The sequence below is a fragment of the Salmo salar genome, chromosome 15 (genome assembly GCF_965601325.2).
Source record: "Salmo salar chromosome 15, fSalSal1, whole genome shotgun sequence".
Classification (NCBI taxonomy): Eukaryota; Metazoa; Chordata; class Actinopteri; order Salmoniformes; family Salmonidae; genus Salmo; species Salmo salar.
The window spans coordinates 78,956,090-78,974,354 of record NC_138305.1 but is presented as its reverse complement, the minus strand read 5'-3'; the positions used below and the strand labels follow the sequence as shown (position 1 = coordinate 78,974,354).

At 43.2% G+C, this 18,265-nt stretch overlaps 1 protein-coding gene across 5 annotated transcripts in view; it reads right to left on the bottom strand.

The window, feature by feature from the left end:
- The window catches only part of samd11 (sterile alpha motif domain containing 11), a 90,498-nt gene extending 75,656 nt beyond the window's left edge, over positions 1-14,842 (bottom strand). The window contains exons 1-2 of one of the 5 annotated variants that reach the window (XM_014146020.3): positions 13,645-14,842; positions 12,357-12,448 (exon numbers count right to left, since the gene is read on the bottom strand). In XM_014146020.3, the coding sequence (XP_014001495.2) occupies positions 12,357-12,448; positions 13,645-14,098 (546 nt within the window). In that variant the 5' untranslated portion in view covers positions 14,099-14,842. Of the gene's footprint in view, positions 1-12,356; positions 12,449-13,377; positions 13,554-13,644 lie in introns of those variants that run through there. The other 4 variants (XM_014146019.3, XM_014146018.3, XM_014146022.3 and 1 more) reach the window with 4 other exon arrangements.
- Positions 14,843-18,265: the final 3,423 nt, after the last annotated feature.

Sequence of the window (18,265 nt, the reverse complement as noted above, 5' to 3'; positions counted from 1 at the left end):
TTTTCAAGGGGGAGAAAAACGTGATAAATGTACTTACTATTTTAAAGGAAAACTCCACCCCAAAATTACCTTTTGGTATTTGAAATGGGAAACCTGGCACGTGTGATCAACGGTCCTCGCAATGTGCTTGAAAAATCAAGCCATTACTGGTGCACAAGCCCACTGAAATGTGCTCAACTGACTAAAAGTAGGATAGACTCCATACAGGAAACAAGGGAAAAACTACTCTCCAAAATCATATGCTTTTCCTGAAGAATAGGCTTGATGTTCTGGCTGAGACACCACTGACACATATATAGGCCTACTATATGATATCTTTTGTAACTATAGATGTGAGCAATGACACAGAATATGTTTCAACTTAAATTATACCCCAATACAGACATACTTATCAAATTTACCACAGAAATCATAATAGGGGGATTGCCTAAACAACCATTGTTTACCATAGCCAGAGTCCTAAGTGATAAGGGGGTCATGCAAAGGGAGGACAGGAAATGATTATGCTTGGTGTGTTCAGCGCTTTTGGGCCACAAAGCTCTAATGAGCGGAGCGAAAGGAAAGGAGGAGTGTGGCCCTGAGGGGTTCTGGGAGTGAAGCTGGGTGACCTTTAATGTGACCTGAAGAGGTCACTGCAGATTAACATGGCTCTATAGAGATAAATATGGGGGGGAGAAAAAGAGAAAGAGAGAGAGGCAGAATGGGAGGAAAGGGGGGAGAGAAACTGAATAGGAGGAAAGAAAGAGATAATTGAATTTGAGTAAAAGGAGAAAAGGCAATACAGATAAACACAGAGAGAGTGGACATAGCTTTGAAACACTATAGCTCTCTCTATCCCCACCCTCTCGCTCCCTCTCTCTGTCGCTCTTTTTTTCTCCCTCCCTCTCGCTCTCGCAGTGCCTACATCTCCACTCTACTCTCCCGGACGCCTCCGAGCCCTCCAGCTATCCCTTCCACCACATGCAAACGTCCCCCCTCCCTCTCTCCCTCCATCCCACAAGGGGCGAAGACATGAGTGGCAGGCTGGGGCAGGGGCGCCTAGCCAAGAGGCAAACAGGTGCAGCCCCTCTGGAGGCTCTCAAGTGGCAGACATTAAAACGAGTGAGGGGGGAAAAGGGAGGATAAAGATAAAAACATCCCTCAGGATGAGCAGGGCCACATAGTTCTGCAACAAAAAAAAATCTATTTTTCTGTCTTACCGAAAGAGTGTTTTTCCTTTCTTCTTTCCACAGGCAGATCTGTGAAGAGCAGTACCTTTGTATAAGATCTTCTCAACTGCGTGAGGACAGTGGAGGAGTTTTCTTCTATTCCCGCTCGACTTCCTCTGACTTAGCTACTTGGACTAGAGGTATGGAGTATGCTCTCTCTCTCTGTGGATTTCTCTCACTATAAGACAGACACACACCTGTCTTGTGAACTCACACACGCTCTCTCACACATACATACAAACACACACCTGTTCATGGACACACATACCACACCTGTTCCTGCATGTAAAGAGGGGTTTTACTAAGCGGACATCGTGTGCTGGCCTACTGGAATATTCTGCCTAGGAAGAAGCACAGAGATTGTGGCTTCGTGTGTAGACAACCACCCACATGGCCCTGACATACCCAGACCGCCAGCCCTGGAAACCCCCTATCCTTTCTTTAGCAGCACTGACGCAGAACTGGGGGTGGGCTCCCACTGTTTCCGGCAACACTTCCGCATCGCGGAGGAGGGCCCTCGAAAACAAAACATGAAACAAAACACACCCCTGGCAGTCCACGTAGGAGTGTAAAAAAAGACACAATCATAATAAACACACACAAAAACACACACATCAACAGGAGAAGTAGTAGTGAATACACACATGTATAAACATATATGTTAACACACACACACATACTGTAAAAAAAAAAGCTAGTTGTTTCAAGTAATTATTATTAATAAGTAACTGGTTCCACAGCCTTTTTTGTTTACTCAACTTTTCAGTCAAAGTGTTACCTAAAAAAAAGTGTTGGCCCAAACTTAGCTCCAACTTTAAAAAAATTCTGTCAACTAAAAATTGTGTTTGCTCAAGTTGTCTCATATGTTCATCCACCAGACATGGTGGCGTAGCAGGAAGATCGGAATGAGTTCAACTCCCAGGTGAGGACATGTTGAATAATTATTACTGTACAAATGAACATGCACAATGTAATCATGTGCGTCAAATACAGCATGTAAATTGAAAACATTGTATGTTAAAAGCACTGTGTGTAACTAGTTCCACTGCCTTTTTCCGGTAAGACGCCCAAATAATAATTCCTAGTGAATAAACATATGCGACAAGTTGAGAAAAACACAAAAAACAAGTTGAGAAAAGGCTTTTTAAGTTGACTGAATTATTGCCTCGTTTTTTCAAGTTGGAGCTCATTTTGTGCCAACTAACTTGCTTTAGTTCGAGTATCACTTGGACCGAAAAGTTTAGTAAACAAAAGAAAGGATCTGGAATAATTAGTTGAAACAACTACATTTGTATTTATTTTAAGTACATGCACACACTCAAGGCGGCCTTACTGTGTGGTCAACCCTCTGTTGGCCATGGAAAAAAGTATTTCATAAACAATACACTAAAAGCACCTCTATGAATATCCCCTCCTACACATTCTGTCTGACGGTCCAAGTCCGCCAGCCAAGAAATCTGTATTTCACATCACACACCAACAACACACACACACATTCGCGTGCACACCGACAGAGAGACACACTCACCCACAAACACACAGGTTAGGCTTCAACAAAGTAGGAGTATCATATACAACAACTGTGGCTGGAATTCTTCCCAAAAAGCTTTTGTAATTTCACTAAAACCACTTATCCGACCAAAGTGTGTGTTTAACTGCAAGGTGGCGTCGGCTATCCACCGCTGCACCACACACACACACACACACACACCGGTCTCTTTAGTAACATGGGCTGTATATATTCATAAAAGGAGAGAATAACTGTTCTAAAACTACAGAAAGATCCTGTTGTTATTGTTGTTGTTTTATCAAAACCCCAGCCTATATTTAATGCCAAACAATACTGACAAACAGTAATGTTGTATTTTTTTATTAAGCTTATTCCAGACCTTAAATGAAGCCTCTGTGGAAAAGGCTATTAATGTTATTTTTTTCTCCCTGCCTTATTTCCTAAAAGGTGCTGTACCCTGCCACTGGCTCAAACCAGCATGCACGCACCACACACACACACACACACACACACACACACACACACAGTGGTAGCCGCCCGCGACATTCCTGCAGCTGCAGCGGTCTCTCTCTCTCTCTCTCTCGCACGCGCCCCCCCAGCGTTCTCCCTGGGGGATGAATGCCTAATGAGTCACGCGCCTGTCTGCCGTTACCTCTCAGCGTGTGTGTGTGTGTGTGTGTGTGTGTGTGTGTGTGTGTGTGTGTGTGTGTGTGTGTGTGTGTGTGTGTGTGTGTGTGTGTGTGTGTGTGTGTGTGTGTGTGTGTGTGTGTGGCGCGTGCGCGTGTGTGTGCGGAGGCAGGGGGGACTTGGCGCACGGACTGGCAGAGGGGGAGGGGTAGTTAGGAGATGACAGGGGGTTGAGGGAAAGGGAAAGAGAGAGAGAGAGAGAGAGAGAGAGAGAGAGAGAGAGAGAGAGAGAGAGAGAGAGGGGAAGGAGGAAAGGGCCGTCATTGCCACGCTCACATAGGTCCAGTAAAAAAAAGAGCCAAACAGACGTGTTTGTGTGCACTTAACTCCTTTTTCTGTTTATGTTGACCTCCACTCTGTCTTACTCACCCACTCACTAAAGTAAGCTACAATTCTGAAGGTACATTACAGACTTTAGAAGCTACATTAGAGACACATTATGAGGGAGGGATTTAAAATCATACAACCCCTCCCACAAATCATACAACCTCCTTTTCACCATATTGTACATACGGCACATCTATAAATGCTTAGTCGCCGACTATATTTAATAGTGGAAAAGACTGTGTGATAAAAGTGTGTGTTTGTGGAGGGGGGGTACGTAGTGGCAAGGCAACACTTGGTTTTTCATGGCCAGAATAATATTTTTGGTGGGGGAAGAAAGCACTGTGGGAAGGACAGGCATGCAACCAAACACCCCCCTCCCCCCCTCACACACACACCGTCCTCCCTTTCCTCTCTCTGCCCCCACCCCTCGGCCCCCACACGCTGAGCTGAACGGGCGGTTGCGGCCCAGTGGAGCAGGACGAGGGATGAGTGGGAGGGAGGGAGGGAAGGGGGTCTAGGAGGGCGAGAGGCAGGGAGGGGGAGAAGGGGCGGTGGTGGGAGGTTAGTGGCGGTGCAGCCAGGTGTGCCAGCGCCTCTCTCTTGTGTTTGGATAGGCCCGCCAAGGCAGCCGTGCGAGAACTTTAGACAGGTAACGACTCTGCCATTCTCTCCCCAGACAAAATCAGAGGGAGGGGGAGAGGCAGGGAGGGGGTGTCTAAGGGAGATAGAGAGAAAGCTGAGTGCAGCAAGGTTGAGTTTTGCAGAATAAAACAAAAATATGTGTCTGAGAAGGCTTCATATCCGCCCCAATGTCTGTAATTTTGTATACAATCAAATTACGCAAAGCTGTATTTATAGCATTATAGCATATATCTTTCATTCAATCACGCTACTCTGCATACTGTGGCATGTGTGAAACACTGAGTTGAGTGACTACACTCTTGAAAAACAAGGTGCTATCTAGAACCTAAAAAGGTTCTTCGGCTGTCCCCATAAGAGAAACATTTGATGAACCCTTTTTGGTTCCAGGTAGAACCCTATTGGGTTCCATGTAGAACCCTTTCCCCAGAGGGTTCTACATGGAACCCAAAAGAGTTCTATCTGGAACCAAAAAGTGTTCTCCTATGGGGACCCTTTTGGAACCCTTTTTTCTAAGAGTGTAGCGTCAGTGAAGAGGCCCCACAGAAAGAGGAAGAGACCCCTCGACCACTATGCTATCATATGAGGTCAGACGTCTGTACACATACTGGGAGGAGAGAGAAGTTCCATAAATATCTCTGCTGGCTATGTCATCATCAGCTGCAAACAACTGATAGACGAGTAGTCCACCTTATTTAGCTAACTCCATCAGTCCCACCGAAAAACACATACACATGCACACACACACAGACAAGACAGGAGAAAGGCAAGGTATATAGGGGCTCTGATCGAGGCCAGAGACTTCACTTTCCCTGTCAATCTCTGGTCCTGTCATCTAGCCTCTTACTGATAGTGCAGGCTAATGGCTAATTCACTGGCTAATGGCTAATTCACTGGCATAATGGATCATTGCAGACGGAATTATTCATAGATATATAAAGTGGCTATGTTGAGTGTATGTGTGCGTGCGTGTGCACGCCTGTGTGTGTGTGTGTTTGTGTGTGTGAGACAGAGGGAGGGAGTGTGTTACAGTACTTGTAAGCCTGCCAATAAGTTGCACTTTTAGTATTGATTGCTAACACTAAGGCTACCCAAAATGCAAGGCCCCTAGTGAATAAGCAAATCATTAGAGACTCAGTTATTCTCTAATTTGGCCAATTGACTAAGAAACACACTAGAGTCCTGAACCATGCATCACTCCTTCCCTAAAGATGGATACTGTGGTTGCCATGGTAGCATAGCCTTAGTGCCATGTGGGACACACACAGAGACCCACACACACTGCACACACACACTGCACACATACAGCACCACCACACTCACGCCAATACATACACACATTTGTGCAAACGCATGCACACACACACACACACACTCCAACCCCCTGCGGGGAGTGAGCTGTTCAGGGACACAGAGGCGTCAGCCCTGCTTATCCCCAGCATCACAGTGGCACTCAGCCAATAGAAAGTCCCCAACAAATGGCCATATCAAAGCAATAACCAAGGGTGTGTTCAGCAGGACGCAACGTTTTGGAACGTTCAAATATAAATATGCTATGTAGAACAAACATGTCTCTCCGACATAGAATAAGGAATCACGTCGGCTCTCTTCATGGAATTTCTATCTGCAACGTTTGAGAACGTTTTGCAACTGAACATGGCCGTGCTTCGTACAATATCTACAGCAACTTATATTGGTATTGTACTGGTAACTTCCTGTTCTTCCTGTCTTATATATAAGAAAGGCACTAATATGGATCACTCCCTAATAACTACGGACTCTAGTCCATATATCAAATGAATGTCTACTGCTACGCCTTGGCAGTGTCACACTGGGTTACAAGCATTTCTCTACACTCGCATTAACGTCTGCTAACCATGTGTATGTGACCAATAAAATTTGATTTGATTTGATTTGGTTACAATGTGCAATACATTGAAATATACACAAAAATCACAGCGGAAATCAGATTTTGAAATGGGAACCTATGGCTCTTTGAGTTTCAACCACCTTAAAATGACTGTTGTTGGAGGCAGGGATGTATAATAATAATAATAATAATGAGTAATCTCCCCACAACCCCCTAACATGGATGTGCGTGCGTGTGTGTGTTTACGTGTTTGTGTGTTTACGTGTGCATGTGTGTGTGCTAGTGTTTGTGTGTGCATGTGTGTGCATCTGTGCGTGCGTGTGCATACAATGCCTTCAGAATGTATTTACTTACTTTTTCCACATTTTGTTGTGTTACAGCCTGAGTTTATAATTGATTACATTTAGATTGTTTTGTCACTGGCTTACACACAATACCCCATAATGTCAAAGTGGAATTTTTAATAATGAATTACTAATAAAAATCTGAAATGTCTTGAGTCAATAAGTATTCAACCCCTTTGTTATGACAAGCCTAAATAAGTTCAGGAGTAAACATTTGCTTAACAAGTCACATAATAAGTTGCAAGGACTCACTCTGTGTGCAGTAATAGTTTTTAACATTATTTATGAACGATTTCTTCATCTCTGTACTCCACACATACAATTATCTGTAAGGTCCCTCAGTCAATCAGTGAATTTCAAACACAGATTCAACCACAAAAACCAGGGAGGTTTCCCAATAACTCGCAAAGAAGGGCACCTATTGGTAGATGTGTAAAAATACAAATAAAAGCAGACATTGTCTATCCCTTAGAACATGGTGATGTTATAAATTACACTTTGGATGGTGTATTAACACACCCAGTCACTACAAAGATACAGGTGTCCGTCCTAACTCAGTTGCCGGAGAGGAAGGAAACCTCTCAAGGATTTCACCCATGAGGCCAATGGTGACTTATGGCTGTGATAGGAGAAAACTGAGGATGGATCAATTGTAGTTACTCCACAATACTAACCTAATTGACAGAGTGAAAAAAGGAAGCCTGTACAGAATAAAACATTTACAAAACATGCATCATGTTTGCAACAAGGCACTGAAGTAATACTGCAAAGAATATGGCAAAGCGATTACATTTTGGTCCTAAATATGAAGTGTTATGTTTGGGGCAAATCCAATACAACACATTACTGAGTACCACTCTCCATATCTTCAAGCATAGTGGAGGCTGCATCACGCTATGGGTATGCTTGTAATGGTTAAGGACTGGGGAATTTTTTGGGATAAAAAAGAAACTGAATTTAACCTGGTTCAGTCTGCTTTCCACCAGAAACTGGGAGATGAATTCACCTTTCAGCAGTACAATAACCCAAAACACAAGGCCAAATCTACACTGGAGTTGCTTACCAAGAAGACTGTGAATGTTCCTGAATGGCCTAGTTACAGTTTTGACTTAAATCTACTGAACATCTACGGCAAGACCTGAAAATTGTTGTCTAGCAATGATCAACAACCAATTTGACAGAGCTTGAAGAATTATGAAAATAATAATGGGCAAATGTTGCACAATCCAGGAATGGAAAGCTCTTAGAGACTTACCCAGAAAGACTCACAGCTGTAATCGCTGCCAAAGTTGCTTCTACAAAGTGTTGACTCAGGTGTGTGAATACTTGTGTAAATGAGATATTTCTGTATTTTATTTTCAATACCTTTGTTACAATTTCTAAAAACAAGTTTTCACTTTATCATTAGGGGGTATTGTGGGTAGATGGGTGAGAGACAACAATCAATTAAATCAATTTTGAATTATGGCTGTAACACAACAAAATGTGGAATAAGTCAAGGGGTTTGAATACTTTCTGAAAGCACTGTATGTATGTGCGTGCGTATATGTGTGCATGTGTTTTGTTCTTTCTTGCTCTGTGGTCAGGATGCAGGAGAGGGGGAGGCCCCTGATTGGAGGAGCTCTTTACGAGCCGGAGGTAGAGAGTGTACTTTCCTCCTGGCCTCCGCCGGTTCCGCTGGAATAACAGAGCGCAGAAGGCCCGGTTCTCCCTGGAGCACACACATGCGCACACACACACCACTTAACCCTCTCTCAAACAGCGACCACACACACCGGGTACATGAAGAGCACAAATCTACAGAGCAGTTAAACGCAGAAGCTGATTTATATAAACCTTGCTGTCTGTCTCTCCGACATTTGCAACATTGTTTCAATATTCAATCGGATCTTCATCTGCCCCATAGTAATGCACGTGTTGGGATGAGACAGACAGACAGGCAGCGTTTCTCAGCCAGTCCGAATCATGAATCAACTGGCATCATTTTTATGGACATATACAAAGAAATGTCAATTGAAAAAAGGTCAGTTTGAAGTAATTGTGTTAGCGGTGTTGTTGGCTAGCTCCTCTGAACAACAGTGTCCTGATGAGTGAGTACATTTTATATGCCAGGCAAAATTGTGCCTCATTAGCTCATTGTTATGGATGTATCCAAATAAATGTCTCTAGAAAACAGCTTAAACAAATGCAAGTGCAGCTACTTTGCTGTTATTCTTGCTGCACTTTTTGACATGACTAAGTTAGCCGTAGTTGGCTAGCTAGCAAGCAAGGGATAAAAACGTTGCCAGCCAGTATGGCAATGGAACATTTAGAACGAACAACTGGGTCGCGTCCATAGATACAGAACAAAAAGACTGAATGACTGGGTCGCGTCTCTGGCAACCGAACTGATAGAACGAATGACCAGATGGCTTGGGTAGCAACCCTAGATTTGTGTCGGGACTATATCTTGTGGAAGGATGAAATAGTATGAATAAATTCATCAAAATATATTTTTTTTAATGAAAATGTGTCAATCATTATTTGAGTATGTTGGTAACCGAGTTAACAGTTACTATCACCATTGAGATATATACAGTTTTTGCATGGAAACACTGTGTGTACTGTAGATGAGACAAAAGTGTATGTTGATAAAGTGATAATGCCCTCGAAGCCTTTGCCGGACCTCGACTTCGTCTCAGGCCTAACAATGGTGACAGTAACTGTTAACAAAACCCTATACTGTATTATATGCCTAGTATGGTAGAGCATAACACAAAACAATGAAAATGGCTCAAAATTGCTCAATTGTTACAGTGTGAATATGTACAGTAGCTCTGTATTAGTGTGGTGTGTGCGCGCACACCCGCATGTGTGTGAGATCATTTTCTATGCCAGGCGACTGGGTCGTTGCCACACTCTCATCACAGAGAGAGTGCTAGTGTGTACCATTCGGCGGAGGGCGGCACGGGGGAGGAAGACGCCGAGATAGGCGAGACAAGCCCCGCTGCCTTCCGTTCTCCTCCACATCTCTCGTGAACCCGCCGACGCTATGTGCTGTGCTGTGCGCTTGCATTTGTTATTCACTAGGGTAGCCTCTATAGCTCTACCTCCCGAGAGAGAGAGAGAGCGAGAGAGCGAGAGAGAGAGAGAGAGAGAGAGAGAGAGAGAGAGCGAAAGCGAAACTGGAGAAAACTATAGGTTTGGACACACTCAGCACAACAGTACCATACTGTCATCCAACATTATCATGTCTTTTCAACCTGTGCCACTTTCAGCTACTTGAATGCCAAACAGGAGGCTGTCTACAATGTATTACCTTCTGCTATGCCAAGGGTCCCAGAAATAAGATGATAAGATGTTCATTTGTGAGATACAGTAAGCCTACAATGTGTTTTTCAGCAGTAACTTCAGACCTGTTGAAATCCCAGCCTTGGTTTGTGAAAACAATTCACAGGAACCCGCACTGCTCATAAACAATAGATAGAATATAACCAACCATCACAAGCCATCAGACAAGCACGTCTGTAGAGAAAAGCCTGCCATTTCTGGCTAAGCCAACAACAGGCACTGACAACAAAGAGGTGTGCACACTGCTATAAACAGTACGATTACAATAGGCTTTTGTGTCAGGACTCAGAAAGCCAACTCCTGGCAAGTTACTTGAGTCATGTCACTCTATGACTGTTCATTTACTGTCAGTAGAAATGACAAACATTTTTTTGAAAGAAAGACAATTTGCAGACAATATCTATTGTGCCACTGTTCAGCTGCATCTAATGTATTCTCCCCGAAACGGTCTTTTTAGCCAATGCATTCCATTTAATTTTGTTTTCCGTGAACCCTACGTGGTAGTTGCGTGTATCTGTATTCTTGGCTGTGAAGAAAACGTCACCAGTTTACCTGTATCACTCAAACACCTCCAGCTTATCTAAACCGCTTTTGCCTTGCGTGCCTCACAAACAAAAATCAGCAGTAGCCACGCTCAGTAGCTCGCTAAGCCTCTTACGCCCTCAAGATTAGAGCTTTGGAGCGATGACAGATGCACTCCGTAGTGATAAAAAAAAACACACACACACACACTGCACCTGTGTGAACAGATTCGGCGACAGTGAGTCGGCGACGGTGAGCCAGCGACGTGCTTGCTCAAAGCCAGCACACTGGCACAGACACCACACCTGTGACGCCTCACAACCTGCATGGCATAATGCCATTAGCTCAGCTGAATGGGGACGGCATGGCAAACACAGCCCAGTGAAACAGCTAGGAGAGGAACAGCAGCAATGGACAGAAGAGCCATGAGAATGAGATCAATCTAGCAAAAGGGAGCCTGACTAGTCACCCATTCATATTACTTATTAACTTGGACTAGAATTGTGCCTTTCAATCTCGGCTTCATGTTGTGGTTTGAGCCAGTGTTGATTTCAATGTCATGTAAATATCTGTGAATAATGACATAAAGAAGTGCATACTCAACCAACAGAACAAAAACTTCAGGCCAGGCACCATACCCTCAAATGGTGTTTTTCCCCCTTAATAATATCGCAATCAACTTTTACCAGGTGAACGTAAACACACATATAATACTTTTTTGTATTACAATTCTTCTGAAATATTATATTAAAATATGAAAAATTGGCAAAATCTCTTTAAATATGTGCAATAATAGTGTTTAAGATGATTTTGGAATGATTACCTCATCTCTGTACCCCACACACATACAATTCTCTGTAATGTCCCTCAGTCATGCAGTTAATTTCAAACACAGATTCACTACAAAGATACAGGTGTCCTTCCTAACTCAGTTGCCGCAGAGGAAGGAAACCACTCAGGGATTTCACCATGAGACCAATGGTGATTTTAATAAAACAGTTACCGAGTTTAATGGCTGTGATAGGAGAATACTGAGGATAGCTCAACAACATTGTAGTTACTCTACAATACTAACCTGAAAAAAAGGAAGCCTGTACAGAATAAAAATATTCCAAAACATGCGTCCTGTTTGCAATAAGGCACTAAATTAAAACTGCTAAAAATGTGGCAAAGAAATTAACTTTTTGTCCTGAGTGCAAAGTATTATGTTTGAGGCAATCCAACACAACATATCACTGAGTACTACTCTTCATATTTTCAAGCATGGGGGTGGCTGCATCATGTTATGGATATGCTTGTCATCGACAAGGACTAGGAAGTTTTTTAGGATAAAAAGAAACAGAATAGCGCTAAGCACAGGCAAAATCCTAGAGTTTAACCTGGTTCAGTCTGCTTTCCACCAGATACTGGGAGACAAATTCACCTTTTAGCAGGACAATAACCTAAAACCTAAAAGGTCAAATATACACTGGAGTTGCTAACTAAGACGACATTGAATGTTCCTGAGTGTCCAAGTTACAGGTTTGACTTAAATCGGCTTGAGAATCTATGGCAAGACTTGAAAATGATCAACAACCAATTTGACAGAGCTTGAAGAATTAAAAAAAGAATAATGTGTTACAATTGTACAATCCAGGTGTACAAAGCTCTCAGAAAGACTCACAGCTGTAATCACCCAAGCATTGAGCATTATAGACCAATATTATTCTGAATAAATTCTGTCACAAAAGGCAGATTGCTTAAGACCAATGCTGCTTACTCTGTGTCTCAATAAAAATAAAATGTAGTTTAGAGCAAGCTCTTAGCCCAGTCGTCATTACAGACAATTGGAATCAGCAATGCAACATACAGTTTTAACCAATGATAAAGCAAGGAAAACATATGTAAGAATTGAAATGCTGATGAAACCATAATCTTACCACTGGAGACGAAATTCGACACCCAGGGCAATCACAGATTGGAGGATGTACCTGTAAGATTCCTTTGGACATAAGGGTCTTTAAACTTTTCCCTGAGAGAGAGAAAGAGTGAGGGAGAGAGTTAGAAGGAGTTATAATACAAAAATAAACCATACTTATACAGGACCCATTGATATCAGCAACTTTAAATCAATGATATGTAATAACCTACACATGGAGGTGATTACAAATGACAGGACCTTCAATAGCTTTATATAGGCCGATATATTTGTCTAGCGAACATAAGACTATGTTAACAGAGTCTATACATAAACATCAATAAAACAGTTTGTGCAACACAAAATGTGGATAATTGTTGAATAATCACGCATCCAAAACTAAAACATAAACATTACATTTGGAATTGCCAGTTTTTCAAACTAAATGACCTAGTTTCACCGATGAGTTGTAGTTGAGCCCCGTGTGTTAAGATACATGGCAGTAGGCTATTGTCATTGTATCTAATGTCAGATATGAAACTATCTTTTATCAGGCTAGCATGTTTTGCCCGAGGGCAACACCCTCTCCCAACAGAACTTGGGGTGAGGTGAGGTTCCAAAATACTTGCGCACGCGGCCAGCGCAATAACGGGTAAATTATTCAAATAGGCCCAAAGTTAGTCAATAATATTCATTGTTCTAATAAGAAATCAATTAATAAACATCTTCTGAGACGTTTGTTTTGTCTGAGCCAATGTATAACTTTTCAAACCAAAATAGTAGCCAGACAATAACATCATTATTTTGGATAGTTGCAACGCAAACATAATCTACCCAAAATAACCAAAAGAGTAAGGAATAGCCTAAAACTTAAAGTCAAATAATTTCGTTCCCTCTCTCCAACATCATTCTGGTCTTTTGAGGTGTCAACACAAATTTAGCCTTCTGTTATACCCAACACTCAACGGAATGATACCCGCAACGTCTATCAACTGCCATATAATGTTTAAACAATTCTGTACCCAAATATTAACGTATTTCACCTTAGTCCACGACTCCTTACGCCCCGTTTTGCGAATGGTCGCTGCCTGTGAAGATACAGTGAGGGTATGTGCCTTTTCTCATCTCTCTTCTTACGCGCTGTCGTTGGTGTACTGCTGAGTAACCCTTTAACTACGAAACGCAGAACCAAACCAGGGAAACCGAATTTCCACTCACAAAACAATGACAAAAACCTTAAATTGGGTATCCTCCTCAAAATGAACATACTTTAAAAAAAAAAGGTATACATAATGTTTTATGTTGCCTACCTTTGTGCCTTATACTTCGTTTCCAATCTTTGGCGGTCTCCCTTCCACTGACAAACTGGAACTCATTCGGGGTGAGCCACTCGCCCCGGTATTTGATTGAGGGTCCCTTACTACCTTGGCACAGTTTGTTAATGTATAGTAAAGCCTTGTTCTCCCCGCACTCCACCTCGATGCATGGTTCCCCGTTCTCAAAAAACGGCTGAAAGTCGGGGATGGAGGAAAACCTCTCCAGCATTAAGTCGTCCGGGTGATGGTGAAGGTGCTGGTGATGCAGTGCCGAGTCGTGGAGCCCCAAGTACAAGCGGTGATGGCCGAAAATATGGTCGTACTGCGGTGGGTGCGGGGTCACCACAGTGATAGCGGTGTCATTTAAAGGGGCCAGGTATTCGGACTGGTTGAAGGCAGCCAATGCCAATACGTCCCCATCCAGTCTCTCCTTTTTGATGGCAGGCATGTTACTGGGAGCGAAGCGCCGGTAACTAGTGATTAGCAGCTAGTCCGACCCAACTTGTGTGTCCTCTTTTCGGAGTTGGTCAGCCGCCCCAGACTTGAAGACGAGACACTTTGTTTTAGGCAGGGCTCCGGTGTCGCTCCGTGACACTCTGTTGAACTTCCCGGACAGATTGCCATTCACTAGTTTCCAGCTCTCTGTAGTGGCCGCGCTCTCTTCCGCCACACTCCACCACTCACCACTCGCTTGACGGTTCTCGCCGCGCTCCTGCCTACCACCCGCGCTCCTGCCTACCACTTTTAATCGGACTTGCGTTACTAATACCTGACACGTTGGAGTGGTCATACCTTAGCCATGGACATCACGTTATCCACAATGATCATTGACACTTCCCCACATGTCTCTTCAGTTTAGTATTTTCTAAACAGTAGGCCTATTGTTATGATGTTGGTTTCTCTTATTTTACCTGCCTTTATTTATTGCATTTAACAGGTTCACAGTCATTGTGCCTTCCAATATGCTGGTATTACGCAAGACCGTCTCTACCTGAATAATTAACAATACTAGGCTATATAACGTCTTGTTTGATGTATTAGAAGTAGTACAAAAGATGCAAATATAGGTTCCTTTGCTACATACTTTCCATATGCCATAAAACTAGAGCCTATGGCTATCTGAGCATTGCAAACTTCCCTATTTTTCAAGATATTTCAACGTATTTGCGTGGAACAAATTCAACTGATGGGACCTTTGAAATAGTTGTTTTTTAACCCTGTGTAGGCTATATCGTTAAAGTCACGGTGAAGTTCACAGACCCAGACCAAACAAGATTTGCACTCTCCGCCGCTTCTCAACTTGGCCCATTTAAACAGCCGAGGTTTTGCGAGCGCGAAAACTTGAAGGGGGGTGCGCGACGGACGTCATTATTGCGCAAAATATAGCCTAAACACAGTCACATATTCCTGACACATACTGTAGCCTACGGATTATAATATTTCCCTCTTCTTAAATGATTATAATATTCATGTTCATATATCAGCAGGTACATATAGCCTACAACAACAATACATACCGAAACAACAAAATTCAAAGTCAGTTGATGGTTAGGCCTACCAAGGTAGGGATACATTTTTTGATAGGCTATGCTAACATAGAAGTAGGCCCCATTGTCTCGCAACAACAAGCAAACACGTACAGGCCTATAGACTATATTCCATTAAATTCAACAACAGCTTTGAACACATATATGTTCATTCTCTTTAATTGGTCTTTGCTCATAGTTCTACCCTTCATAACCTCTGAGGTTCAGAATGTGGTGGGTGTTCTCTGTTGTGCCCTCAGTGCTTGAAGTCAATATTTTTCTTGTACTCTTTGTAATCATCTTCCCACTACTGTAATGATCTCTCTCCTTTGAGAAAACGATGGCCATTTTAAAAATCTGGAAAGGATATCATAAAGAACAGAAGATTTTATTCATCACATTTGTTAAGTCAAAATATCAGCAATATCTCAAAATCTGCCTGCATTTGTGAAACTTAAAATCAAACACGCCAGACTAAATGTTGTGTGTTTGACCTCACCAAACTTATATTACCTTAAAAATACCAATCGCATACAAATCTAATCCCACACAGGTTGTTGTGAAATGAACAAAGGCGTGAGTGTAATTAGATAATGGATAGAAAGACCTGTACGTGCTGTTCGCCTTCACATAGTCCCATAGTGGTAATATCTTCCATTGAAGAGGGCAAGGGCATGATCCAATGGACCTAAAAAAAAAAAATCAGAGTAGAAAGTCACATCAGGAACGGTACTCAAAGCTGATCTACAATCAGGTCCCCCTGATACATATATTCTTATTGATACATATATTCTTATTCATTATGATCTTAAAGGCAAAACTGATCCCGGATCAGCACTCCAGGCTCTGACCCATCAACTTACCACCACCCAGGTTTATCCATCCTCCACACCACCACATGGAATAGCCATTCCACAGCAGAGGTTGGGCCCAGAGTCCTGTGTGTCAGACGCATATAAATCACACCGAATGCCCCCTGTCACGCACAGGAAGGAGCTATGCACTGCAAAGGGGCCTGAGCGCAGAGGGCCATAGATAAAGCATTGCTGGATAGCCCTACTGCTTGGGTTATACACCTATAAGCAAAAACATGCATGCACACATATGTACCCATATACTGTATACAAACACACACACACACACACACACACACACACACACACACACACACACACACACACACACACACACACACACACACACACACACACACACACACACACACACACACACACACACACACACACACACACACACACCACACACACTGAAATTCTCTGGTCCCTGATTCATTCATGTCAACACAACAGGTTGAATGAGGGAATGAGCAGCATGGGCGCTTTCATGACATGGTGGAGGAGACCATTCTCACCATCACTTCTGCAAAGCTTTATGAACCATCACCTTGTTTACTGACATTAAAGGATATACACTATATATACAAAAGTATGTGGACACTCCTTCAAATGAGTGGATTTGGCTATTTCAGCCACACCCATTGCTGACACGTGTATACAATTGAGCACACAGCCATGCAATCTGCATAGACAAACATTCGCAGTAGAATGGCCTTACTGAAGAGTTCAGTGACTTCCAACGTGGCACTGTCATAGGATGCCACCTTTCCAACATGTCCGTTCGTCAAATTTCTGCCCTGCTAGAGCTGCCCTGATCAACTTTAAGTGCTGTTATTGTGAAGTGGAAAGGTCTAGGCGCAACAACGGCTTAGCCGCGAAGTGGTAGGCCACACAAGGTCACAGAACAGGACCGCCGAGTGCTGAAGAAATCGCCTGTCCTCGGTTCCAACACTCACTACCAAGTTCCAAACTGCCTGTGGAAGCAACGTCTGCACAAGAACTGTTCGTCAGGAGCTTAATTAAATGAGTTTCCATGGCCGAGCAGCCGAACACAAGCCTAAGGTCAACATGCGCAATGCCAAGCATCGTCTGGAGTGGTGTACAGCTCGCTGTCATTGGACTCTGGAGCAGTGGAAAAGCTTTCTCTGGAGTGATGAATTACGCTTCACCATCTGGCAGTCGACGGACGAATCTGGATTTGACGGATGCCAGAAGAACGCTACCTGCCCGAATGCATAGTGCCAACTTTAAAGTTTGGCGGAGGAGGAATAATGGTCTGGGGCTGTTTTTCATGGTTCAGGCTATGCCCCTTAGTTCCAGTGAAAGGAAATATTAACGCTACAGCATTCAATGACATTCTAGACAATTCTGTGCTTCCAACTTTTTGGCAACAGTTTGGGGAAGGCCCTTTCCTGTTTCAGCATGATAATGCCCCTGTGCCAAAGCGAGGTCCACACAGAAATAGTTTGTCGAGATTGTTGTGGGAGAACTTGACTGCCCTGCACAGAGCTATGACCTCAACCCCATCAAACACCTTTGGGATGAATTGGAACGCCGACTGCGAGCCAGGCCTAATCGCCCGTCTCACTAATGCTCTTGTGGCTGAATGGGAGTAAGTCCCCGCAGCAATGTTCTAATATCTAGCGGAAAGCCTTCCCAGAAGAGTGGAGGCTGTTATTGCAGCAAAGGAGGGACCAACTCTATATTAATGCCCATGAGTTTGGAATGAGATGTTTGACGAGCAGGTGTCCACATACTTTTGGTCATGTTGTGTATGTCTTCTGTTAGCGGTGGGTCAAGTTATAAAGCCGGGATTCAATCTGATCAGCGGTAGATCTGCGTTATTGCGCTCTTGACATTTAAAGGTATCTTCCGGTTGAGCCAACCTAAACCACATGGACTGTTTGGACATATTCCAGTCCAACAGGCGGTACCGGTGCATCAAGGCTCAGACCAACAGACTCCTAAACAGCTTCTATCCCCTGGCCATAACACTGTTAAATGGCTAACAACTACTGCTCTCCCACAGACTATCCACACTGACTCTATGCCCATCCACAGGTCTCTACCCACTCACAATCACAGAATTTTTGGGAAAGAGCTCTCAATGTAAGAATTTCACTGTACTGTTTTACACCTGTTGTATCTTGTGCGTGTGGCGAATAAATGTTGAAACTTGAAATATATGCAGCCTTTCCGTGAATGCGGTCTCTGCGAACGTGGGAGCATTTC